The sequence below is a fragment of the Lissotriton vulgaris genome, chromosome 7 (assembly GCF_964263255.1).
Source record: "Lissotriton vulgaris chromosome 7, aLisVul1.2, whole genome shotgun sequence".
Taxonomy (NCBI): domain Eukaryota; kingdom Metazoa; phylum Chordata; class Amphibia; order Caudata; family Salamandridae; genus Lissotriton; species Lissotriton vulgaris.
This window is the reverse complement of record NC_141695.1, coordinates 827,413,780-827,434,286: the sequence shown is the minus strand read 5'-3', so window position 1 is coordinate 827,434,286 and position 20,507 is coordinate 827,413,780. Positions and strand designations below refer to the sequence as shown.

The 20,507-nt window shown below is 46.7% G+C and overlaps 1 protein-coding gene across 8 annotated transcripts in view; it reads right to left on the bottom strand.

Annotated features, from left to right (window-relative positions):
- TMC6 (transmembrane channel like 6) overlaps positions 1 to 20,507 on the bottom strand; it is a 225,286-nt gene that overhangs the window by 99,974 nt on the left and 104,805 nt on the right. For 6 of the 8 annotated variants that reach the window (XM_086931088.1, XM_086931093.1, XM_086931095.1 and 3 more), the window contains exon 2: positions 59 to 584. In XM_086931088.1, coding sequence (XP_086787214.1) covers positions 59 to 114 — 56 coding nt within the window. In that variant the 5' untranslated portion in view covers positions 115 to 584. Of the gene's footprint in view, positions 1 to 58; positions 585 to 2,181; positions 2,252 to 20,507 lie in introns of all 8 variants that reach the window. The other 2 variants (XM_086931090.1, XM_086931089.1) reach the window with 1 other exon arrangement.

The following is a 20,507-nucleotide window of genomic DNA, read 5'->3' as shown; positions in this document are numbered from 1 at the left end:
GAATGGAATGCGGGGGGAAATCTTGGGTGAGTTCCATTTCTGAAACGTTCCTACTTACACAGAGTCATATCCATATTCTGGAACATTCACAATGACAGGTCGCGGTTTGTACATTTTTATGCCGGAGTCAAGGTCAACTCTGCTCCAGTGTTGTAAGATCTTGGACAAAGAAGAAGAGGCACTTTAGAATTCCAGACACGTCTTCTTCAACATCTCAGAATTCCAAGCAGGGCTACTTTATAGTCTCATGATCCCAAGCAATGACTCTCCAAGGTCTTAGGATTTCACAGAAGTAAGCTCCGCTGTCTCTAGATGCACAGGGGACCCCGTAAGTCTCCAAGGATTTCCTGCAAAGCCTCACAGTATCTCAGGTTTGCAGATTGAGCCTTCTAGCATTTCACTGTGCCATGCAGGGCGCATCTAGAGTTTTGGGTTTCCAGCATCTCAAAATTTCACACGCAGTGTAGCACCAGGGAGGTAGACTACAGTTAACCCTGTCTTCCCTCCAGGGTCTCAGAGTTCTCAACAGGCTCATAACAGCATCGTAGAATTTGGAACTTGTTGTAGTGGTGTCACTCTGGAATCTACATACATAGAAAACAACGTTAAGATATATCTGTGCATAACATGAAATTGATCTCATTTTTTTTATCACTCGAGACTGCACACACTCCTAAAATATAAAATACGCACAAATACTGATGTTAAAATACTAATGTTAAGTAATCAAGCAGTTCTAAAATGTTTTCCCCTACTTAGTGTTTCTGATAAAATAACTTTCTGCTTAAGAAAAATGCAGGTGGTTAAGTTCAAACAAGAAAGCTGTGAAGCTTGTACACTAAACACACCTCACAATTCAATATTTGCACATCAAGGGAATAGGCGGCCACTTAACATGCTAGCTAACCAGCTCTCTATGCATACATACAGCAACAACACTAACTTCCTTGTGCCGCCACTGAGATGCCGAGCTAGGCCGTCGTTGAACAGAGTGGTGGTCTATATTGGTATATCCCTCCCTGGCGTTCCACAACACTCACTTCAATCTCATAAAATACTACATACTACATAGGGCTTACCTCACCCCCAACAAGATCAACCGCTATTTTCACCACACAAATGCAACCTACTCCCGCAGGCAGTTGCATGATGCGGATTTCTAACACATGCTCTGGGCATACCCAACACTTATCCACTACTGGCAAGAAGTCACAACCTACATAATGAACTGCACAGGGTGCGCCCCATTGCTCACGTGGAAGGTGTGCCTGCTGGAACTGTTCCGTTGAACCAAGAGAAACAAGGTCACTACTCGATTTATTGACTTAGGTCTTCTACTTGCCAAGCGCCAGATAATCCATAAATGGAAGTCATCCACTCCCCCTGTGATCTCTGCCTGGGAGCACTCCACGAATGCCTGGGCACAGGCTGAATGTGGCATTGCACAGAGAGTCTTCGCAAATACCCCATCGCGAACAGCTGGGACAATCTCTAGCGGCACCTCTGTCCCCGACGCAGCCACAGCCTCCAATAGCCCACATAGTGCAATGCCCGTCGAGTACACCCGCCTTTTCCCCTCTTCCAGCATGCAGATTGACCATTTCTGCGCTATATTGCTGACATATATTTACTCATATAACGAGCGGATGCAGGCGAAGTCCAATGTTTGATGATTCTCCCTCCCCTTCTTCTTGAACTAAAATGTATTTTTGTTGCTCATGTTACGACGTTATAAGCTGTTACAATCGCTTACGTATAACTGCATAGGCGGACACAACAGAACTCCGTCCGCTTTACTATGTCACTTGGATATATTATGTCAGCGAGTTTATGACACAATACTGACGTATCTTCTCAAAGCATTTTACTCTCTATGTAGCCTTATTAGCATGAATAATGTACAAATGTTCAATAAAAAGCTTTTTGTTTTTTACCTTTAAAGCTCGCAAGTAGTATATGTGGCATAAAGGGTCTCCAACTGTATTTAATAATGATATGTCAACACTCCAAGGAGTTCTAAGACCACATAGAGGCACAAAGTTGTAGGTCAATTAAACAAATATACAAGATTTAGGAAATCTGTGATGCAATATCTTCATTACGGAGTTGCAATATTTTATTCCTCAAACACTGTATATTGTAAATAAACAGCAAACATTAAATAGGTAAAGTCTAAATTACCCAAGTATTGAATACGGTATAAAACGAGTTCAGTTTCCTCCCAGTGGTTTGTGGAGATCACCGCAAATAACTGATTAAAAAAGAAAAGAGCATTAGTTAGTTAAAGAAGACTATTGTGAAAATGTATTTGGACTGGTGTGTTTAAAACGCAAAACCGGAACAATTTATATTTAAAAAGTGGCATCTCAGCATTTTCAACAGAATGTTACATTAGAATTGCTGCTGCACTGCCTTAAGACTAGGGTACGGCTGTCTCGAAGATAAAAAGTTGGAAACGAATGTAGATTACTCAAGTCCCTTTGAGGTAAGAATCTGGTTTTTTATCAAAGAAAGTGAAGCTAACATTGTAAATGTAAATTGATACTTGTATAGCGCACTACTCACCCATAAGGGTCTCAAGGCGCTTGTACGAATACCGCTGTGGAACCCATCCTGGCTTTTCCCTGTGAGGCGTCCACTCCTGGGCACCCCCAAGGTGGAGTCCAGGCATCCTTAGCGTTGAGGGGGCCGTTGTGGAGATTAAGCAAGCTATTGCCCAGAGTTGCAGAGTGGGACTCCATGATTGGAATAGGCACCGAGGCGAGAATTATCAGGTCCGTGGAATTTTTTTTTGAGCCCAAGACCCGCCGAGGCGGGGAATTGAACCCTGGTCCCGGGCTAGACCTCTGCATCAGGGTCTGCCGCACTAACCATTGAGCCACACTTCACATTACACATAATATCTTTCATTGCCGCTCCAAGCAGCCCATTTAAATTTTAATACTGGCACAATTAATCTAGAATTCACACATTCCTGTTCCTATAATCCTCCAGGTCCCCTCTCTGTCTTCTTCTCATTGCTGCTCCTTTGACAGCTAAATATCACTCATCTACCTATACTTTGCTTTAATGTATACAACTAAGGTGGCTTTTGAAGTCTATAAAAGAAAGATAAAGGATCCATTTTTAAATGAATGAATGAATGACTGGTATTTATAAAATTAACAGCTACTCCAACCGGAGTGTCCCGCGCTACAGGTTCACACAAGACTGCCCTAGAGACAGTTTAGCTCCTAAAAGCCATGTTTTCAGCCGTTTTTTTTTTATTAGACAGATCTGTGGCGGTTCTAAGGGCCGCCGGAAGTTTATTCCATGCTTGAGCCCCCAGGAAGCTAAAGGATTTACTTCCCCTGCGTGCCAGGCGTGCCTTAGGGACACATCCATAATCTGCAGAAGATGATCGGAGTTCTCTGGTAGCCTCTGTGACACAAGATCTAATCGAGCCCCCATCAAAGCCTGTGCCTTTAAATAGGCTGGTCAACCATCGCAGTGCACACCTTCCAGTGGTTGCAAGCATGCGATGCAATGCGGGTCAGTTCCTATGGAGATAACAATTTTGATGTTGCAGTCAACACGCAAGACAGACAGTTGTTTTTTCTCCAGTAGGAGACAATGATGTTGTCACACTGGGTGTTTGCGATGTGATTACGCAAATTTTGGGTGCCATTTTGACCTAATAAGATTTTACCTTTTATTCAATTATGGCATGGTAGCATGTGGCACATTTATGCGTTGGCGGTACAGATCGGTTATTTTCATGAGATTTGGATGCGAAGAAAGGGGGCAAAGGCAATTGAGTGGCACAGTTACAGTGTTAAAATTAAGGATTCATCTAGAGTTGAAGAAACGGGATACCAACGTGTCCTTCTCAAATGAGGCAGTATAGGAGGAAGTGAATAAAAGGCGGAAACTACACTGAAAGATCGAGCTGTCAGTTAAATGGAAAGGGGCGACCAATCGGTCCCCCCGAACGTATGGTCGAGTACCACGATCCCCCCGGGAAGCCATCTTGGGCGGGAGGCGAGTCTCGGCTGGTATGCCCGAAGCGGCGCAGCCGGGGCGCGCCTTTTTCCCGCCCTAGAGTGGGCTGGCCTAGACACCAACACGGCCGGCCACGCCCTTGGAGGCAGGCGGGGGCAGGTTCACGCCCACCCTGAAGACGGATAAAAGGAGCGGAAGCCAACAAAGCATCCTCTTGTTCCTGTGCTCTGAAGCTGCACCTCCCCGCTGCACGTGAGCTCGAGACGGAACGAAGAGCAATTTTGAGCGTTGTAATCCCTCTTTTTGTCTTACAGATATCCCGTCTAAGAATGCCCAAGAAGGTCGGAAAGCGGGTCGGTACCGAGGAGATGCTCCGCATGCTCATGAAGGAGATAGCCGATCTGAAGAGAAAGGTGGAGGCTAAGGACGGGGAGGGAGGACCGAAACGGCCTTTACAGGGAACAATTCCCGGTGGAAAGAGCAAGAGGCCCAGAAGGGGAGCACTTGGGGGGGAGACCCCGGTTCCCGAAGCGCCACGAGAGGAGCCAACCCCGGCGCCAAAGGAGGGGAACCCAATCCCTGTGGTGGTCACCCCTGCGAACAGGGAGGATATGCCCCCCGAGTTAGCGGCGCAATTGGCAGCGTGGTTGGGAAACGATAGCGAGGGCGCCACGGCTGACGACGCCCGGGCAGTGATGAGGCAACTGCGGGAATCTAGGGAGGCTGCGAAGACTCCATCTCCTGTTCCCCCGCAGGTCCCAGCGGTTGGAAGTACAGCAGGCCCAAGTTCGGCGACAAGCGTGGGGTCTACTTCAGGTAAGCGGCCATTGCCGATTGCGGGGGGGGGGACTCTGCACCTTCTCGAAAGGAGAAGATTGCCCAGCACGTCCCACTAGAAGTCAAGGAATTGATTTGGGCGGACAAATATGTAAACATGTTTTCATTGCTTACCGACCATTACGAGATCGAGCATGTAAAGAGTCAAAAAGAGCTCATGCATCCGAGTGTTTGGCGCGCTAAAATGGCCGCCTTTAAGGTTGATGAGACCATTGGTACTTGGGGCAGAGCGTGGGGAATTTTTACTTCCATCATGGGGGAGCGCAGACCTGAGTTGTTGACCGAGTTACCCATTTATCAGTCACGTATTATGGAGTATTCTGTGGCATATGGGGGCAATCAGTGGTTCTGCTATGATAATCTGTTTAGAAAAGCTAAGGAACACAACCCGTTGTTGTCCTGGGACTGTTACGACTCTGTGTCTTGGCAAAAAATGGAGAGTACAGGGATGTTGAAGGTGCCATTAGTAGGGAGTAACGGGGGGGAATCCTCCCGCCAAAACTCTGGGACGCCCTTTCGGACGGGTACAGGTAACGAGTCCCACACGGAGCCGAGTGGCAACACAGGTAAAAGGGGGATCTGTTGGAATTTTAACAGGGGCAAATGTACCAGGCCCCAGGGGTCATGCAAATTCAGACATGAGTGTGGGGGATGCGGGCAGCCATCCCATCCTGAGTTCATGTGCAGAGCCAAAACGGGTGATAACGGTGGTAAGGGAGGCGCCAAACAGGTCTAATACAGTCCGAGGGGCGCCTTTACCGACCCCGATTGATACCATGGCAATGATTCCTTGGCTCAGCGAATACCCAGATTATGCTTCCGCTGGGGTGTTGCGGAACGGGTTTTCATATGGTTTCCGCATCCCAGTGGGGGATTTTCAAGGGGTACCGGACTGTAAGAATCAAATGTCGGTCTTACAGCACACGGCGGTGGTGCAGGTAAAGATTAGGAAAGAGGTGACTCGAGGTCGTGTCGCCGGTCCATTCGATTTGCCACCAGTTGCTAATTTTGTGTGTTCTCCTCTAGGGGTGGTTCCCAAGAAGGACCCGGGTGAGTTTCGGCTGATACACAATTTGTCAGCCCCACATGGTCTTTCCGTGAATGACGCGATAGATCCGGAAGTATGTTCGGTGCGGTACGCATCTTTCGATGAGGCCGTTGCCATGTTGAATCGCCTGGGGCCCGGGACGCTGATGGCCAAATCGGACATCGAGTCAGCGTTCCGGTTGCTCCCGGTACACCCAGACGATCAGCGTCTCCTTGGTTTTCAGTTTCAGGGTCGCTATTACATGGATAAATGTATGCCAATGGGATGCTCGATTTCATGTGCCTATTTCGAGAAATTCAGTTGTTTTCTGCAGTGGGTATTCACGAGGAAGACAGGTTTTCAACAGGTAATGCACTATCTCGATGACTTTCTGTTTCTGGGGGCAGCCGGGGATTCTGAGTGTGGACAGGCCTTACATGAATTTTGTGTCCTAATGAATCAATTTGGTGTGCCATTGGCGCCAGGTAAGACGGTGGGTCCCTCGACCTTAATCGAGTTTCTGGGGATCGAGCTCGACTCAGTGGAAGGTTGTTTTCGTTTACCTAAAGAAAAGGTGTTAAAATTCAGGTTATCCCTTGAGACATGTATTCGTGCAACGAAAGTGAACTTACATCAATTGCAACAGGTGGTAGGTCAGTTGAATTTTGCCCTAAGAGTAATGCCAATGGCACGCCCCTTTTCCCGCTCGATTGCACAGTCCATGGTCGGCTTGAAGGAAGGACATCATCGTACGAGACTCTCGGCGGAGGTTCGCCAGGACATGCGCATTTGGATTGCATTCCTGGCGGATTTCAATGGTCGAATTGTCTGGAATAAACCAGCAGTGTCTTCCGAGGAGTTGGGACTATGGACAGACTCGGCGGGGAGTGTGAGTTTTGGCGCCATATTGGGTACACAATGGTCGGCTCAAAAATGGCCGTCATGGTGGCATGAGTGCGGGTTGACGAGTAACATTGCTTTTCTCGAACTGTTCCCTATTCTGGTGGCCTTGAAAACATGGCCAGAAGGGTTTAGGGGTCACTCTGTGGTTTTCTGGTCTGATAACATGACCGTGGTTGAGTGTATCAATAGTCAGGCAGCACGTTGCAAATTGATTCTGAGACTACTCAAGGAAATTGTGTTGTTGTGCATGCAACTAAATGTACTGTTTAGGGCGCGGCACGTGCCGGGGGTGATGAACCAAGCGGCTGATGCGCTCTCTCGTTTCCGTATGCAGGCCTTCTGGGGTTTTCTGCCCACAGCGGACCCGGTGGCGGCACCCTTTCCCGAAGCTCTCTGGTCTCTCGGTGCCCCGAACTACAAGACCTCGTGGGAGAGAGTTTAGCACCCAGGACGAGGAAGGCATATGAAGGGGCGTTCCGTTCCTATTGGGCCTTTTTGGGTACTGCCGGGAGGGAGCTTTGGGGTTTGGAAGAGTGTGTAGTGAGATTCCTGCTCTCTTTACGTCACGCAGGCAAGTCAGTAGCTACGGCCCAGAGGCATCGGGCCGCCATTTCCTTCATGGCAAGGGCTCATGGGATCCAGGACCCGACAGCGTCTTTCGTTGTGCAGAAAGCGCTACGGGGGTGGCAACGCCTTGAGGGTCGCAGAGTAGACGATAGGCACCCGATAGGTTTGGATAGGTTGGCCCTGTTATTATCCGTGCTACCGGTAACATGTTCATCCCAGTACGAAGCAGTGTTGTTCCGAGCCGCATTTGCATTAGCATTCCATGGGGCTATGCGGGTAAGCGAATTAGTGGCAAAGAACAAGCAGGATACGATGGGGGGACTGTGCCGGGAACACATTCAGGTCAGAGAGGAGACGATGATGGTCTCGTTTGTAAAGTCCAAATCCGATCAGGATGCAATCGGGGACTGTGTAATCATCCAGAGGATCCCCGGGTCTGCCATGTGCCCTGTTGGGTGCGTAGAAGCATATTTAGCGCAGAGGGTGGCAGCATGGGGGGGGACCTTGTTAAGACACTCTGACGCCACCCCACTGACGAGGTTTAAGTTTCAGCGGGTGCTTGCGATGTCGATTTCTGCCGCAGGCTTGAACCCCGGCGACTTTGGGACCCATTCCTTTCGGATAGGGGCTGCTACGGAAGCTACAGCCAGGGGTCTGAATGTTGATCAAATAAAACGTGTGGGGCGTTGGTCCTCGAACTGTTATAAGAGGTATGTACGGTTGCACATGTTGTAAAGCTGTAACGATGTACTCACGCTTCTTGTTTTTGTTTGGTTTTTCAGTTGCGCAAGCCTACGAGGCGGGGCGGACTGTCCAGTCGACCCGACACCGGGGGGCCAGCGGTCAGACATTACCGGCTGTGAAAAAGGAGGTGTGGGTCGTGGGCCACTCATACGTGAGGCGTGCCGCGGACGTATTCAAAGCAGGTGACATGATTCACGTGGCTGGGGAATACGGGTACAGTGTGTCCTTCTACGGAAAGGGCGGGCTCTGTATTGACCAGTTTCAAGCATTTTTTGAGGTTTTGTTAGGGCGGACAAGGTCACCGCCGTCTGTAGTCATAGTACATCTTGGGGGCAATGATTTGGTGACCACTGGTAGACGACTTCTTCTTGAGGCGATGCTTTCCACGGTAAGTTGGTTGGCGAGAAGAGTTCCAGGGTGCACAATTGCATGGTCCCATATGATCCCACGGAAAGTGTGGCGGGGGGCTATTTCTGTTTCTGCGCTGAATCATTCAGTAAGGAAAATTAATAATAAAATGAGTAGATTGTTTCGTTCAAGTACACTGCATTCTGTTTCGCATGGTTGTATTAAAGGGGACAGTATGTATTTGGGGGACGGTGTTCATTTGTCCCGGGTGGGGAACGAATTACTCATAGGAGACTTCATAGCATGGTTAAGGAGTTTACAGCATGACCTTTAGGTAGGAGTGTTTTGTGGGGGGTCCGGATAGCCGGTCAACTATCCGGCCTGTGGCGGTAAGGTCATGATCGGTGAGCAGTAATTGGAAGATCCCTATGAGGGGGCGTCACCCATTACGGATGGGAGCGCGCGGGGGAGGTGGCCAATTGGCCCCTCAATGGGGAGGCGGTCCTGTCTAAGGAGAGGCCGCCGGAAGGAAAGGAAAGGTGGTCAAGGCCCCTTCCTGGATAGGAGGGGCTACGGCCCCTCCTGGGGAATTTCCCGGGGCCAGGACATCTGCGACGGCAGATGGGTAAGTTGTGTGGGGTGCGGGAGGGGGTTTACGCTACCTTTTAGACACCTCACACGAGTCCTCGAACGACCGTTAAATGGCGTAGAGTTTATTTGGGCCCCCGTCAAGTACAAAGGGAAATTGGTAAATGCACTTGAGGTACGCCTCTGTGCGGTCGCCCCTCTCACAAGTGAGGGGGGTATTTCTGGTTTAGGGATCTGACACCGGTTACGACCTTGCCGTTGGCCCTTAACGTTAGGATGTACAATTTCAAGGCAAATGTTTTGTAGGATGTTAGTTCGGCTAGGAGAACCTCTGTATTAGAGATCTGTTAAGGTTAGCCAACATCGTAATGTGGAAATGAAATTGTACATTATATGAAACTGTTATTTTAATGTTTTCTTTTGTTTCATATTTTAATAAATACGGCCGGGAAGGGTGACTCCCTTCCCGCCCTCCAAAAGTTCAAGAACTGTTTCCGGTTTCCCAATTCTTGGGGATTGTGTTGAGAGGGGGTGGCGGGTATCTCGGCCATAAAGACTTTGCACTCAGGAAAACAAGAGGACATTGGGTGAGGCATCGGTTGAGGAGCGCTTGCACACGGATACGGGTGACTGGGATGAAGGAAATAAAGGCGGTAAAATATGAGGAAGGTGAAGCATGTTCAGATAAATGTTCAGGGAAAGAGGAGAGTAGAAGAGCAAAGGGAAGGTAGTCTGAGTGAAGCCCACCTCCTCTACGTAAAGGCTTTGCATTCTTCTAATTTGTTTGTTCATTTTTTCCACATCTCAGTGTACCTATCTCCTTTCATTTGGAGCCTGGATTTTGTTTTTCATGTTGCAAAACTAACACATTTTTGCAAATGTGCACGCTTCAATTTGGCTGAATAAAGAGTATTCCTGACACTCATCAGCCAATCATAACTCTTGAGAAATTCAAATATGAATGACAGCACTCGTGAGTTTCTAGCTTGCAAGTTTAAAGGCTGACATATCTCTAAAATTCAAATAATCGATGATGGTCCACATTTATTAAACACTAATGGTTCAAAAGCTACTAAATGGAATCACACCAAACCAAAAAAGCAAAAAACATACACACTTTGAGGGAAATTCAATTTTCATGTCTAGTTTAATGTAAATCCATTCAGCAGTTTTGCTGTAGTGGAGAGCAAAGTTTCCAATGGGAGTTTGAATGGGAAGTGCAAAATGTTTGTCCCTCCCTTTTTAAAGTTATTATTTCCCCTTCAATGGATCTGCATGAAACTTTGTAAGACAAACATTTGACCCGATCACTAGTGGTGTACAAAATTTCCTGTAGATTGGTCAAACGGTGCCAAAGTTAGTAGCATTCAAAAACTAGCATTGGCATAGCCAATAAGTCTTGCCTCTGGGACCTTGTAAGTAAACAAAAAAAACTGAAGTATAAGACTTTACATTTACTGCATCCTAAACCCAAAGTAAATGTGAACATGAAGTCTCACACTTCAGTTTTTTTTTTTACTTACAAGGTCTCAAAGACGAGACCTATTGGCTATGACAATGCTTGTTGTTGCAGCAATCGATTACCCCAGCAAGCGGATGAAAGTACAGCGTCTGGATCAACTTCAGCAATGCAGCCTGTGTTACGACCTGCAGAGAACAAAGTCTGTGTCAGCAACCAGCGGCGCAGTTGCAATCACGCACAACTCATGGCTAATTGAAAAGAATAGGAACACGCGGGAGTCCTTAAAATAATTATTTGAAGGTGTAAACCATGATCTGCCGCAATCAGGGTGAAATAATGGGGCCCTGCTGTTTTCCAGCAGTATGGTGTGAGCTTTGCATGTTGGTAGTTGTAGTTCGGTGCATTTCAAAGGAGAGTTGAAGTTTTTCCCTTTGTTCTGACCCAGTGCGTCCAAAATGTGATCGTCCTGAAGTTGTTTGGCCTTACAGCAGAATCACCTAAACGTCACACTCTTAACCTAGAAGACAGCTTGTTACAGTGGAGGGGCTGGGGTTACTTCAGCATCTAGTTTGGGAACACGATACGGCTGCACTAAAGGCTCTCCTGCTCATTCTGCCTTGGAGCAGTGCTGTGGGAGACCTGCTGCAGTCAGCGATGGGCAGTGCTGCAGGAGAGCTGCTGCAGCCAGCGGTGGGCACTGCTGTGGGTGTCCCCGTCACTGTGCGGTAGGAGAGTGGATGTAGCTAGTGCTCAGCTATGCTGTGGCTGTCCGCTTCACTGTGGGATAGCATATATAATTAAAACTAGGCAGTGCTGTGTCCTCTTCACTGTCACTTTCTGTCTACGGTTTCTGAATCCCTACATAGACGTGCTGCGGTCACGGCTTCCTACGTCAGGAGGACTCGGCAGTGCTCTTGGGCAGCTCAGCTCGCTACCCCACTGCAGCTGACTCAAGTTCAAAGTTTGCTGTGGTCACAGATGAAAAGACGGACTTTGGGTCTTGAGCTGAAAATATCGAGAAGTTTCTTTCCAACGTGCATCTACTTTTGGACAGCTGTGGGAGCACAGCCCTCCTCTGTCATCAGTGATGACCCGAGATAGTCTGCAGTGGCGTTTGTAGCGACGTCTGCAATGATGTACGTAGAGCAGAGACATGCAGATCAACTGCATGAAAACACCACAAGCCCGCACCACAAAAGGAATATGTGTGTCAGACTGCAGCTGCCCCCACTCTCTCAATGCACATTTTATGTATATTCAAAATTAACAGGATTCACAAAGAACGAGGTCTGGGATGCTCCTGTGCAATGCTGCGTCATGCTTACATATTTACCTTTTCTGCAAGCTTTACGGTGTATGAAGTGGAGCACTCATGTCATTCTATTAGCATGTGCACAACAGAAGAATCCAACAAGCAGCCAAAGACGGGAGGTGCAGATGAGACACGCCCACGACGGAAGTCAAGGCCAGCTCTGGGACAGAATCCTCGATACCAGGGTGTGATGTTGCCTAATCCCAGTAGCACCGTGAGACCATGGTAAAGCAATGTAGCACTAAGCACCTCGGATATCTCATACAACAAAAGAACACACCCGCGTTTGTTGATAAACAAAAGAGGAGTAAAATAGTGTGCCGCTGGTAATGTTTACATATAATACACCTTCAAGGGCCCAGAACTTGAATTAGCAGGTCAGAACTACATATAAATTACATATAATTTAACAAGCGGTAGTAAAAAGGCTACGTTGTGCAGGATGAGAGCGGGCCTCGACTCTGCCATGTGCGAGGTTAAAGATTGGATGCAAGGGGCTCAAAGGGGTTTCAATGGCGCGTTTCCCATGCAGGAGCGAGCTTTGAAACCATCTGTTTGTAAGTTAATTACAAACAGATGGTTTCAAAGCTCACTCCGGCAAGGGAATCGCCAAACGTGCACGCGTTGCCATTCAAAGGAATGCAATGCAATGCAATGCGTGCATGTTTTTGCCTGAAAAACTGAATTGATTTCTAAAAGTCTCCTCCTTTTCAGCGCATGCGTGCTGTGTAGGTGAGACCTACAATGCATTTTCAATGGAAGGTGCATGACTGTAATAAAAACAATTCTTCAAACTTCTATATTCACCCCTTGTAGATGCAATAGGATGCCCTTATACGATTATATAAAAACAAGAAGTGTGTTATTTGCAGTAAAATGCTACCGTAGAATAGCAGTTACTGAGGCTCACATACAAGGGTTTCTGCAATTAAAATATAAAAGTTTTAACTAGGGGTGTGCAAAATTATAATTTCCGTCATGAACATATGCAAAGGTAACAATAGTCTCAAAGTTGCACACTTTGTCACCTACACAAAACAATTTCTGCAGACAGAAATTGCTCCAAAAACTGTTTTTGCACAGGAATTATCTCGCAAATATTATTTTGGAAGAGACTTTTCCAAGTAAAATAGGAAATGTGTTTTTTTTCTTCTTTTCTTATAAAACCTACTTGTTTGGGTATTTACCCCACAATCTCTTTTTCGCCAATCGCCAGAAGTGTTGCTGAATATCAGGAAGCTGGAGATGTTTCGGGAAACAACTTCACAAACTTTGCTCTCTCTCAATGTGGTATGAACACTAACCCAGGGCCTCAGGTACCATGTTCCAATCTGGAACTATCCCTGAACCGATCCCTCTCATCCACGGTGGACCCTCTGGAGGCTGCAATGGCACTTGAGCCTAGATCCACTCCCTCTGAAGCAAACATTAGTATCTGCCCCTGAGAGTACATTGGAAGAAACACAGATTTACAAGGTGCCCCACCCCTTGTATGCCTAACCTGGAGGAGTTCCTGCAGTGAAGCAGAACTTGTTTAAAGCAGGGGGGATTCCAATCATTGAGGTGGGGTCTCAACTAAAAACGATTTAGAAAGGCAAACGTGTGGATGTGTTTGCGTTGATGCACACGGATTGCAAGCAATGGAAGGTTGCAAGGACGAGGGCAGGAATGAGGAACTGGACAAGCAAGTATGTATTGCAAATGCTTTGCGGAGCAGCCCATCACACTTTTCTAGTACACAGGTATGATATGGAAGGCCGGGGTTAATGTTGACAGACTAGCCAGAGTCACATACAATGAGGAGTTCAGCGCAACCCATCATCTTGGTCATTATGGAACATCCACAGTCTCTTCTTAGATAAAGCTAGGAGGTCTCTGCAACTTCAAGGGCCTGGGAAAAAGCCAGACAGGTGTACCAACATGGAATACTGGATACCATGCAATACACGCTATGTGGCAACTGTGAAAACTGACTGTGATGTCCTGTGCCCATTTGAAAGCATCCATGGAAAACTGATTGGGTAAAAAGAAGATGATATGTTAACTGGACATATCGGAAACCAATAATTTTGTGTAAATTGGGAAAAATCTGCTAACCAGTATAAGGACGGCTGCTCAAGTCTTAATTGATCATACTGGAAATCAATGTGTTTTCTTGACTAGATGGAATTTATTCATGCAGAAGGAGCATACTGTAAACCAACCGAGAATTCAAGCATGGGTATAAGGAAAACACATTACAAATCCCTGTGATATGCTAATAAAGGATATAATATTCTTAATGATGTGCTAAAGCTCACATTAGAATTCGCCCGATGAGCAAACTGGGCATCATGTTATATCAAATGAGTATAGCGGACACTGCTCATGTTTATCAGGCATAATGGAAGATGGCCGTGATGCATGAAATGGGAATACTATAACCTGGTTGTAATGCGGTAAGAGAGCATAATTGTTACTGTTCATGAAGTAATAACTAACTGGGAAACTGGGTATTGGTGCACTAACTAGATAGAATGGAAAGTGACACGATATGATGTTTGGGCATAGTGGCAACAGGCTACATTGTTGCTAACTGGGTATTCAAGAATGGTTAGTGAGCTCACTGGCATGATGGAGCATAGTCCAGATGTACTAACTGGGAATGATTAAAACTGGATGAACTACCAAGAAAGGATATATTACATAAAAGCACATTTCCAGCAGGACTTTAGCTGGATCAAGAGTCTTGTCTGGGATCCTTAAAATGGTGTACAGTTAGTCCTTAGGATCTGTGACATGAAAGATATCTTTTATAAAGGAAGTCAACCCTTCACCGAGTCGGTGATGGCATGCTTCATCATTGGGTCCAGTCTTGAGTGGGAAACCGCCATGAACATTGAAACACGATGTGTTGAATAGTGGCCATCATAGAAGTGAGTAAAGTGAGATGAGAGACTGTTCTATTACTGAAGTCATCCTTAGGTGTATGAAGAATATGGGACTGTTGTGGACAGAAAATTGCGTATCTGTCTTATGGAATGTATGGGCATTGTATGACTTCATGCATAAGGGAAAAGACTTGTACTTGTTTGTTTAACTATGCACATAAGGGAGGCATAGTTGGCTTAAGCATTAAGAGCCGGTGTGTGGACGGACAAACTATATGCATGTGCATCGTTCCCCTATGGAAGTGTTTTGAAGTTGTGATAATACAGCAAAGACCCATCCGATCATGTTGCTGAAAGTGTGCAGCTGCGCTTATGCGTATGGGTATGGAAAAGGGTCAGAAAAGAGGCAGTCATGCAGGTGTATACTTAGCATCTCTCGAGAGGTCTGAGATCTATGGTTCATGCTAATATACTAAGGGACTACGGCATTATTCAACCCACCTGCATATGTGCTCTGGTGGGTCTGTCATAGTATGAGGCGCAATTATTGTGGATAAGGAAGTTATAAGTGTTGATGACTCCGTGGTGTAAAACACTTCCACCCCTAGCAACGGGCATTGCACGTCCAGCCATAATATTCGTGATTAGGCTTATTCTAGGATGGAAGTTACAAGAGAAGATTAGTGGCAACTGAATGGCAATGCCTGAGGAAACTTGTCCTCCAGGAAACAAAAGGAGGATCTTGGACTTACTGGTGAGGGAGGAGGAGATTGAAACAAGGGTAATTCATTTTAAGTAGAGTTCTTCAAGTTTCTCTAAAAGGGAGTGATAGTAAACTTTGTTGAATGGGGCAGATATGTTGAGTTGAAGTGCAGCAATTCCATTTCCATCCACTGTGGTCTTCATATGGAGATTAGAAAGGATTCTATATGAGAAGCTACGCCGCGAACCAAGATGGCCGCATAAGCTCCCGGCTCCGCCGACCTCCGCCGGCGGCTCTTCTATCCTGTTGTTCATCCTCTACCCACGCCCTATGCCTGGATGTATGAAGGTTACCTAATGCCATCGGTGCCGTCCCGGACCTCCTACCTTATTCAGTGACGGAGTTATGTCGTGTCCCATTTTCGGCCTACTCCTGAGCTGCCGTCGGGACCTCGATTTCTGAACTGTTCGAGTGGGAACTGATCAACATCGGCTGTGGGACCGAGATTGTGGCCGGTCTTCCGGATTTGAATAATTCTTTCCACTTTCGACTTTGTTGATGGATGGTGCCGGAGAAGAGACATCGTGACGTGCTGCGATCCTCCTGCACCGTGGCTGGGGGCTGTGTGCCTGACCCTCATTTCCCGGTCCGGGGGCTGACAGGCTGCACCCACGGCCGGTGACTGTGTTGAGCGTGCCAGTCCGAGGCGCCCCTGTTGCTGAGACCGCTTGAAGGTGTACCCGGAGCCCGGCGATGTGGGCTGGAGATTGTGTTCCCCTCCGTCCTTTGGGCCCCGGGATGGAGGGGATAGATAGCACACATTCATTGAGTTCCGTGATGGCGGCTATTGGGGCGCTCCGCTCACAATGCACCGTCGCATATGTCTCCCTGGCGGCAAAGCTGGATCATGTCTGCTCGCGACCGGCCACTGACGCTGCAACACCTGAACAGCAGTTTGTGGTCCAGTCGAGCGATTTGACCCGCCATCTTCAGGTGCCCGAGCGGCAGCCCGACTTCGCTCCTTTGGGAGTCGGCCTCCCTTCACCTTCACCCGCTACAATGCCTGGTCTTCCCTTCACTTCTACTATCCGATGGAGTACCGTCGCTGGAGGTTCTGATCGTCACTGCCGAGTCTCAGGGTCCTGTCGAAGGGGACTGCCATTTTTCTTCGTCCCGGCCCGTCTGTATAACGGAAGCCGCCATTTTGTGTCCGGACTTTGTTCCATCCTTAGTGCATCTGACTGTTGTGGACGTTTTGTCTGCCTCTGGTCGGCTGTGGCTTGGTTGGCGCGTGCTCCGGAACGGATTCGCACTGGTCAGGGCTGATTCCGACTTTGAGTTGTTCTTGCTCCTCGCCACTGCTTTGGACTACCTGAGACGCTTTCTCTGAACGCATTTGTTGTGACTATGGCGATAGGCCTCCCCGTGATATTTGCGGGGTTGATCTCTACCTTCCTGGGATTGCTCAGTTCACTTTTGCCGGGACTGCACCGAATATCTCACCGGGCCTGGGGTGGGGTGGGGAGTTTTCTTATCGGTGACTGTCCTCCCCGTGATAATGCCGAATGTTTGCTTTGATTGACGATGATTGTGCATTGGGGAGGTCACTGCCCGCGGGGGGTACCGGGTGTCCGGGAGTGTGTCTGTTTCTCTCCTCCTCCACTTCTTGTACTTTTTCCCTTCTGTGGGGCAGTTCCGGGGCGACAGGCACGCTGTTAGTGGGTTAGGCCATAGCCATTACAGGGGTGCAGGGTGGTAGGTGTGGGGGGGTTTGTTATTTTAGTTTGTTTTGTTCTATGGTCCCTATCGCTCTTTTTCGGCTTTGGGAGGGTTCTTTCCTCTTTAGTAGGGTTGGCTGTCTCTTGGTCTTGTACCTTTTTTCTCTCTCTGGCATCTCAACAGGCCTCTGTTTCTCTGTTCTTGGGGGGTGGGCTCTCTGGGGTGATACTTGGAAATGTTGCTTTCTGTATTATTGCTTATCGCTCAGTCTTACCGCCGCGGCTGCCTAGATTACATAGTTGCTGTAGTCATAGCCTATCTCCGACTGTAAATGGGGTACGTCCCCCTTGTCTCTTTTGTGTATTTCTCGTGTAAGGTGTGATGTCCTTGATGTTGCAGCCCCTACTCTTCTTCTAAAATTAAAAAATGAAAACCTCATATCCTGTGTTGCGAACCTCACAGCCACGTCTGGCGTACCTTGCAATATCCGGATTGTTGATTGGCCTAAGTTTCTCCTGCTCCTGTTGATTGTCTTTGCGGCCGGCCATGGTGGTTGTGGGCTTGCGCATGTATCTCCTTATTTTTTGAATAAAGGTTTTCACAAAAAAAAAATAGAAAGGATTCTATGCCGCTCTCAGGAAAAGTCTAGCTTATTGAGCTGAGAGTCAATTGTTTTCATCTTGTAATATGAGTGAAGGCTGTTCTTGCTATCATTTTTCCATGGAAAAGGTCAATCGAGTGTGATATCTAGAGCCAGCTAGATCTGCTGGGTTGAAGTGTGCAAACAAAGCAAAATAATCTGAAACAAGAGCTTTACTATCACATTTTTCATTGTTGCTAATTTCTTTGGGGGAAATTACAGGCAGAGTCTTCATGCAAGAGCCCGGAGCCATTTAGATAGGAGTCAGGTTATTTATTGAATGTTAGAACATTGGAATGTTGTGAGCTCCATTGAACACAATGGAGTGGCTTCGGGCTTATAATGGCTGGTATAAGCCTGGAGCTCCAACATTCCAATGTTTGTCTTTCTGTTTCTCCCTTTTTAATTTAGAACATTGTGCAATCTGCACTTAGTGGGTGGAAGGTTATATTAGCCTTATAGCCCTTCTGCCTTGGTATATACCAGATGTTAAGAATATAGGATATTGCAACACAAACAATTATAACGCATGCCTTTACAACACGGTTTGTACTTCGCAACTACCATTACATCGCATGATTTTACAACGCATGCCATTACAACACATTTTTAGAAACTACCATTACAACGCATAATACGTTTGAGGCAACAGTGGGGTAGGTGTTGGATAGTGTAGGGGTAGAAAATACTATCCCTATGTACCCCAAAACCCATACCCACGCTACAACTAAAAAATCCCCATTGCTTGCCTAGTAATGCATTGTAATGGCATGCGATGTAAAGGCAGTTGCATTGTAACAGCTGCATTGTAAAGGTAGTGTGTGGTAATGACTGTAGACAACAAACCCTATGCACACACTTGACAAGTAAAAAAAACGGATTCAATGTCCAGATATGAGAATTCGATAGAGCAGAGAAACCAAAGTAATGTTTGAATTGATATATAAAAAATGAGTAAGTATCAATGAAGAAGTCTTGGTCTCCTTGTTTTATTCCAACACAGCATGTGAACAACCAGCCGACACGTGTTTCATCGCATCTTGCGAATCTTCAGGGCTCTATTGGTTGTGCATCGGACTTTATGGTCGCTCTTCCGGTGATACTTCCGACCCGGAAGGGCCCAAGACCATCCAAGCTCTATTGAAAAGGTGAGGTATGATAGCTTGCAAGCGTAGTGCGCTTGTTATGGGGTGCCCGGGGGAAGATGTAGTGCTCGGTCACTTTGTATCTGAAATTCCGAACTTGCTCAATTCTAAGGGATAATTCCGTAGCCTGTACCGGATTCGGTGTCTTAAAGCGTCTTGTTGCTCCCTTCTCCTCCCGGGTCTCCTCGTTCGCACTTCGAACGAGGATAAAGTCCGATGCACAACCAATAGAGCCCTGAAGATTCGCAAGATGCGATGAAACACGTGTCGGCTGGTTGTTCACATGCTGTGTTGGAATAAAACAAGGAGACCAAGACTTCTTCATTGATACTTACTCATTTTTTATATATCAATTCAAACATTACTTTGGTTTCTCTGCTCTATCGAATTCTCATATCTGGACATTGAATCCGTTTTTTTTACTTGTCAAGTGTGTGCATAGGGTTTGTTGTCTTTTGTTATTGTGGAGCAGTGAGCTTGCTCGCTTCTCCTTCGGGTGGTTATATGGTTTTCCACTCACCCAGTTGCACCACACTCTACTTTGTTTTCCTATAGTGCTTCCATACTGGCAGAGCGCCCGCTCTCTGACAACCTAAAAGCCATTTCCCTTTCAAATTCTGTGGTAATGACTGTGTTGTAATGGTTGTTTGCCGATGTTAAAGGCCCTATAGTTCAGGGCCGTTAACAACTGGTATTGCCCTCAGCAGCAGGGATTAAGGCTCTATTATGGGCTCAGATTACAGTCATAGTAAGTAGATTCCATCCGAGCTCCATTCTCCCTCTAACTGTCCATATCTCAAACCTCCTACTTCAGACCACACACCAACATTCTATTAAATAAATTACTCTCAGCATTCCAGACACCAGCAGAGACATACGGTGAATGGGGACACATAGGATACTATAATACAACGTACAATATATAGGCTGACTGTCATTGACTCTACTTTTTGTGATGCTGCTACTTCTGACCCCAACTCTAATCTTTGAGTTCACCGAGTTAATGCTTTTAATTTGCAGCTCTGCCGTCAGCAGAAAAGGCATTGAAAAATAGGTGACCTTTCCAGGTCCTTCCAAAGGCCCTGAATGAAAAGGATAGTAAAATACTGGGTAACAGCTTGTGGCAATGCCAGTAGGTCTGGCTTATGAATGAAAGGGCCTTTTGTGTCACTGGTGGGTTTAGGCACGCAAAACGTTATTGTATATGCACTCTGTCACTCATCTTTGCACTCATGTATCCATTCAACCATCCACTGCCTCATTCTTGCATTCATTCTCTGACACAACCGCAATAAAAACACACACAAGCTCAACAACATATGTAAGATAAATTAAAAGAATACAAGTAGAAGAAAAGAAAATGTACTGCACCATAAACACAGTGGGCATACACTTGCAACAAAAAGAAAACATGCTCCTGTCTTAACACCGCGGGAATGTGCTTGCAGTATTAAAATGAACATAGCAGCAGGTATCTGTTTTGCAGAGGTATTATAAATAGTCTATCATTGTTTTAAAGTTCCAACATGGCTGCTACATTTAGAACAAATGTGTTGGCCATCTTGTAATAATAACACAATGATACAGTATGGGCATCAGCGTTCCATAATGATCTCCTGATTTAGAGGAAGCAGCAACTTGAGATGTGGTGCACGGCAGAA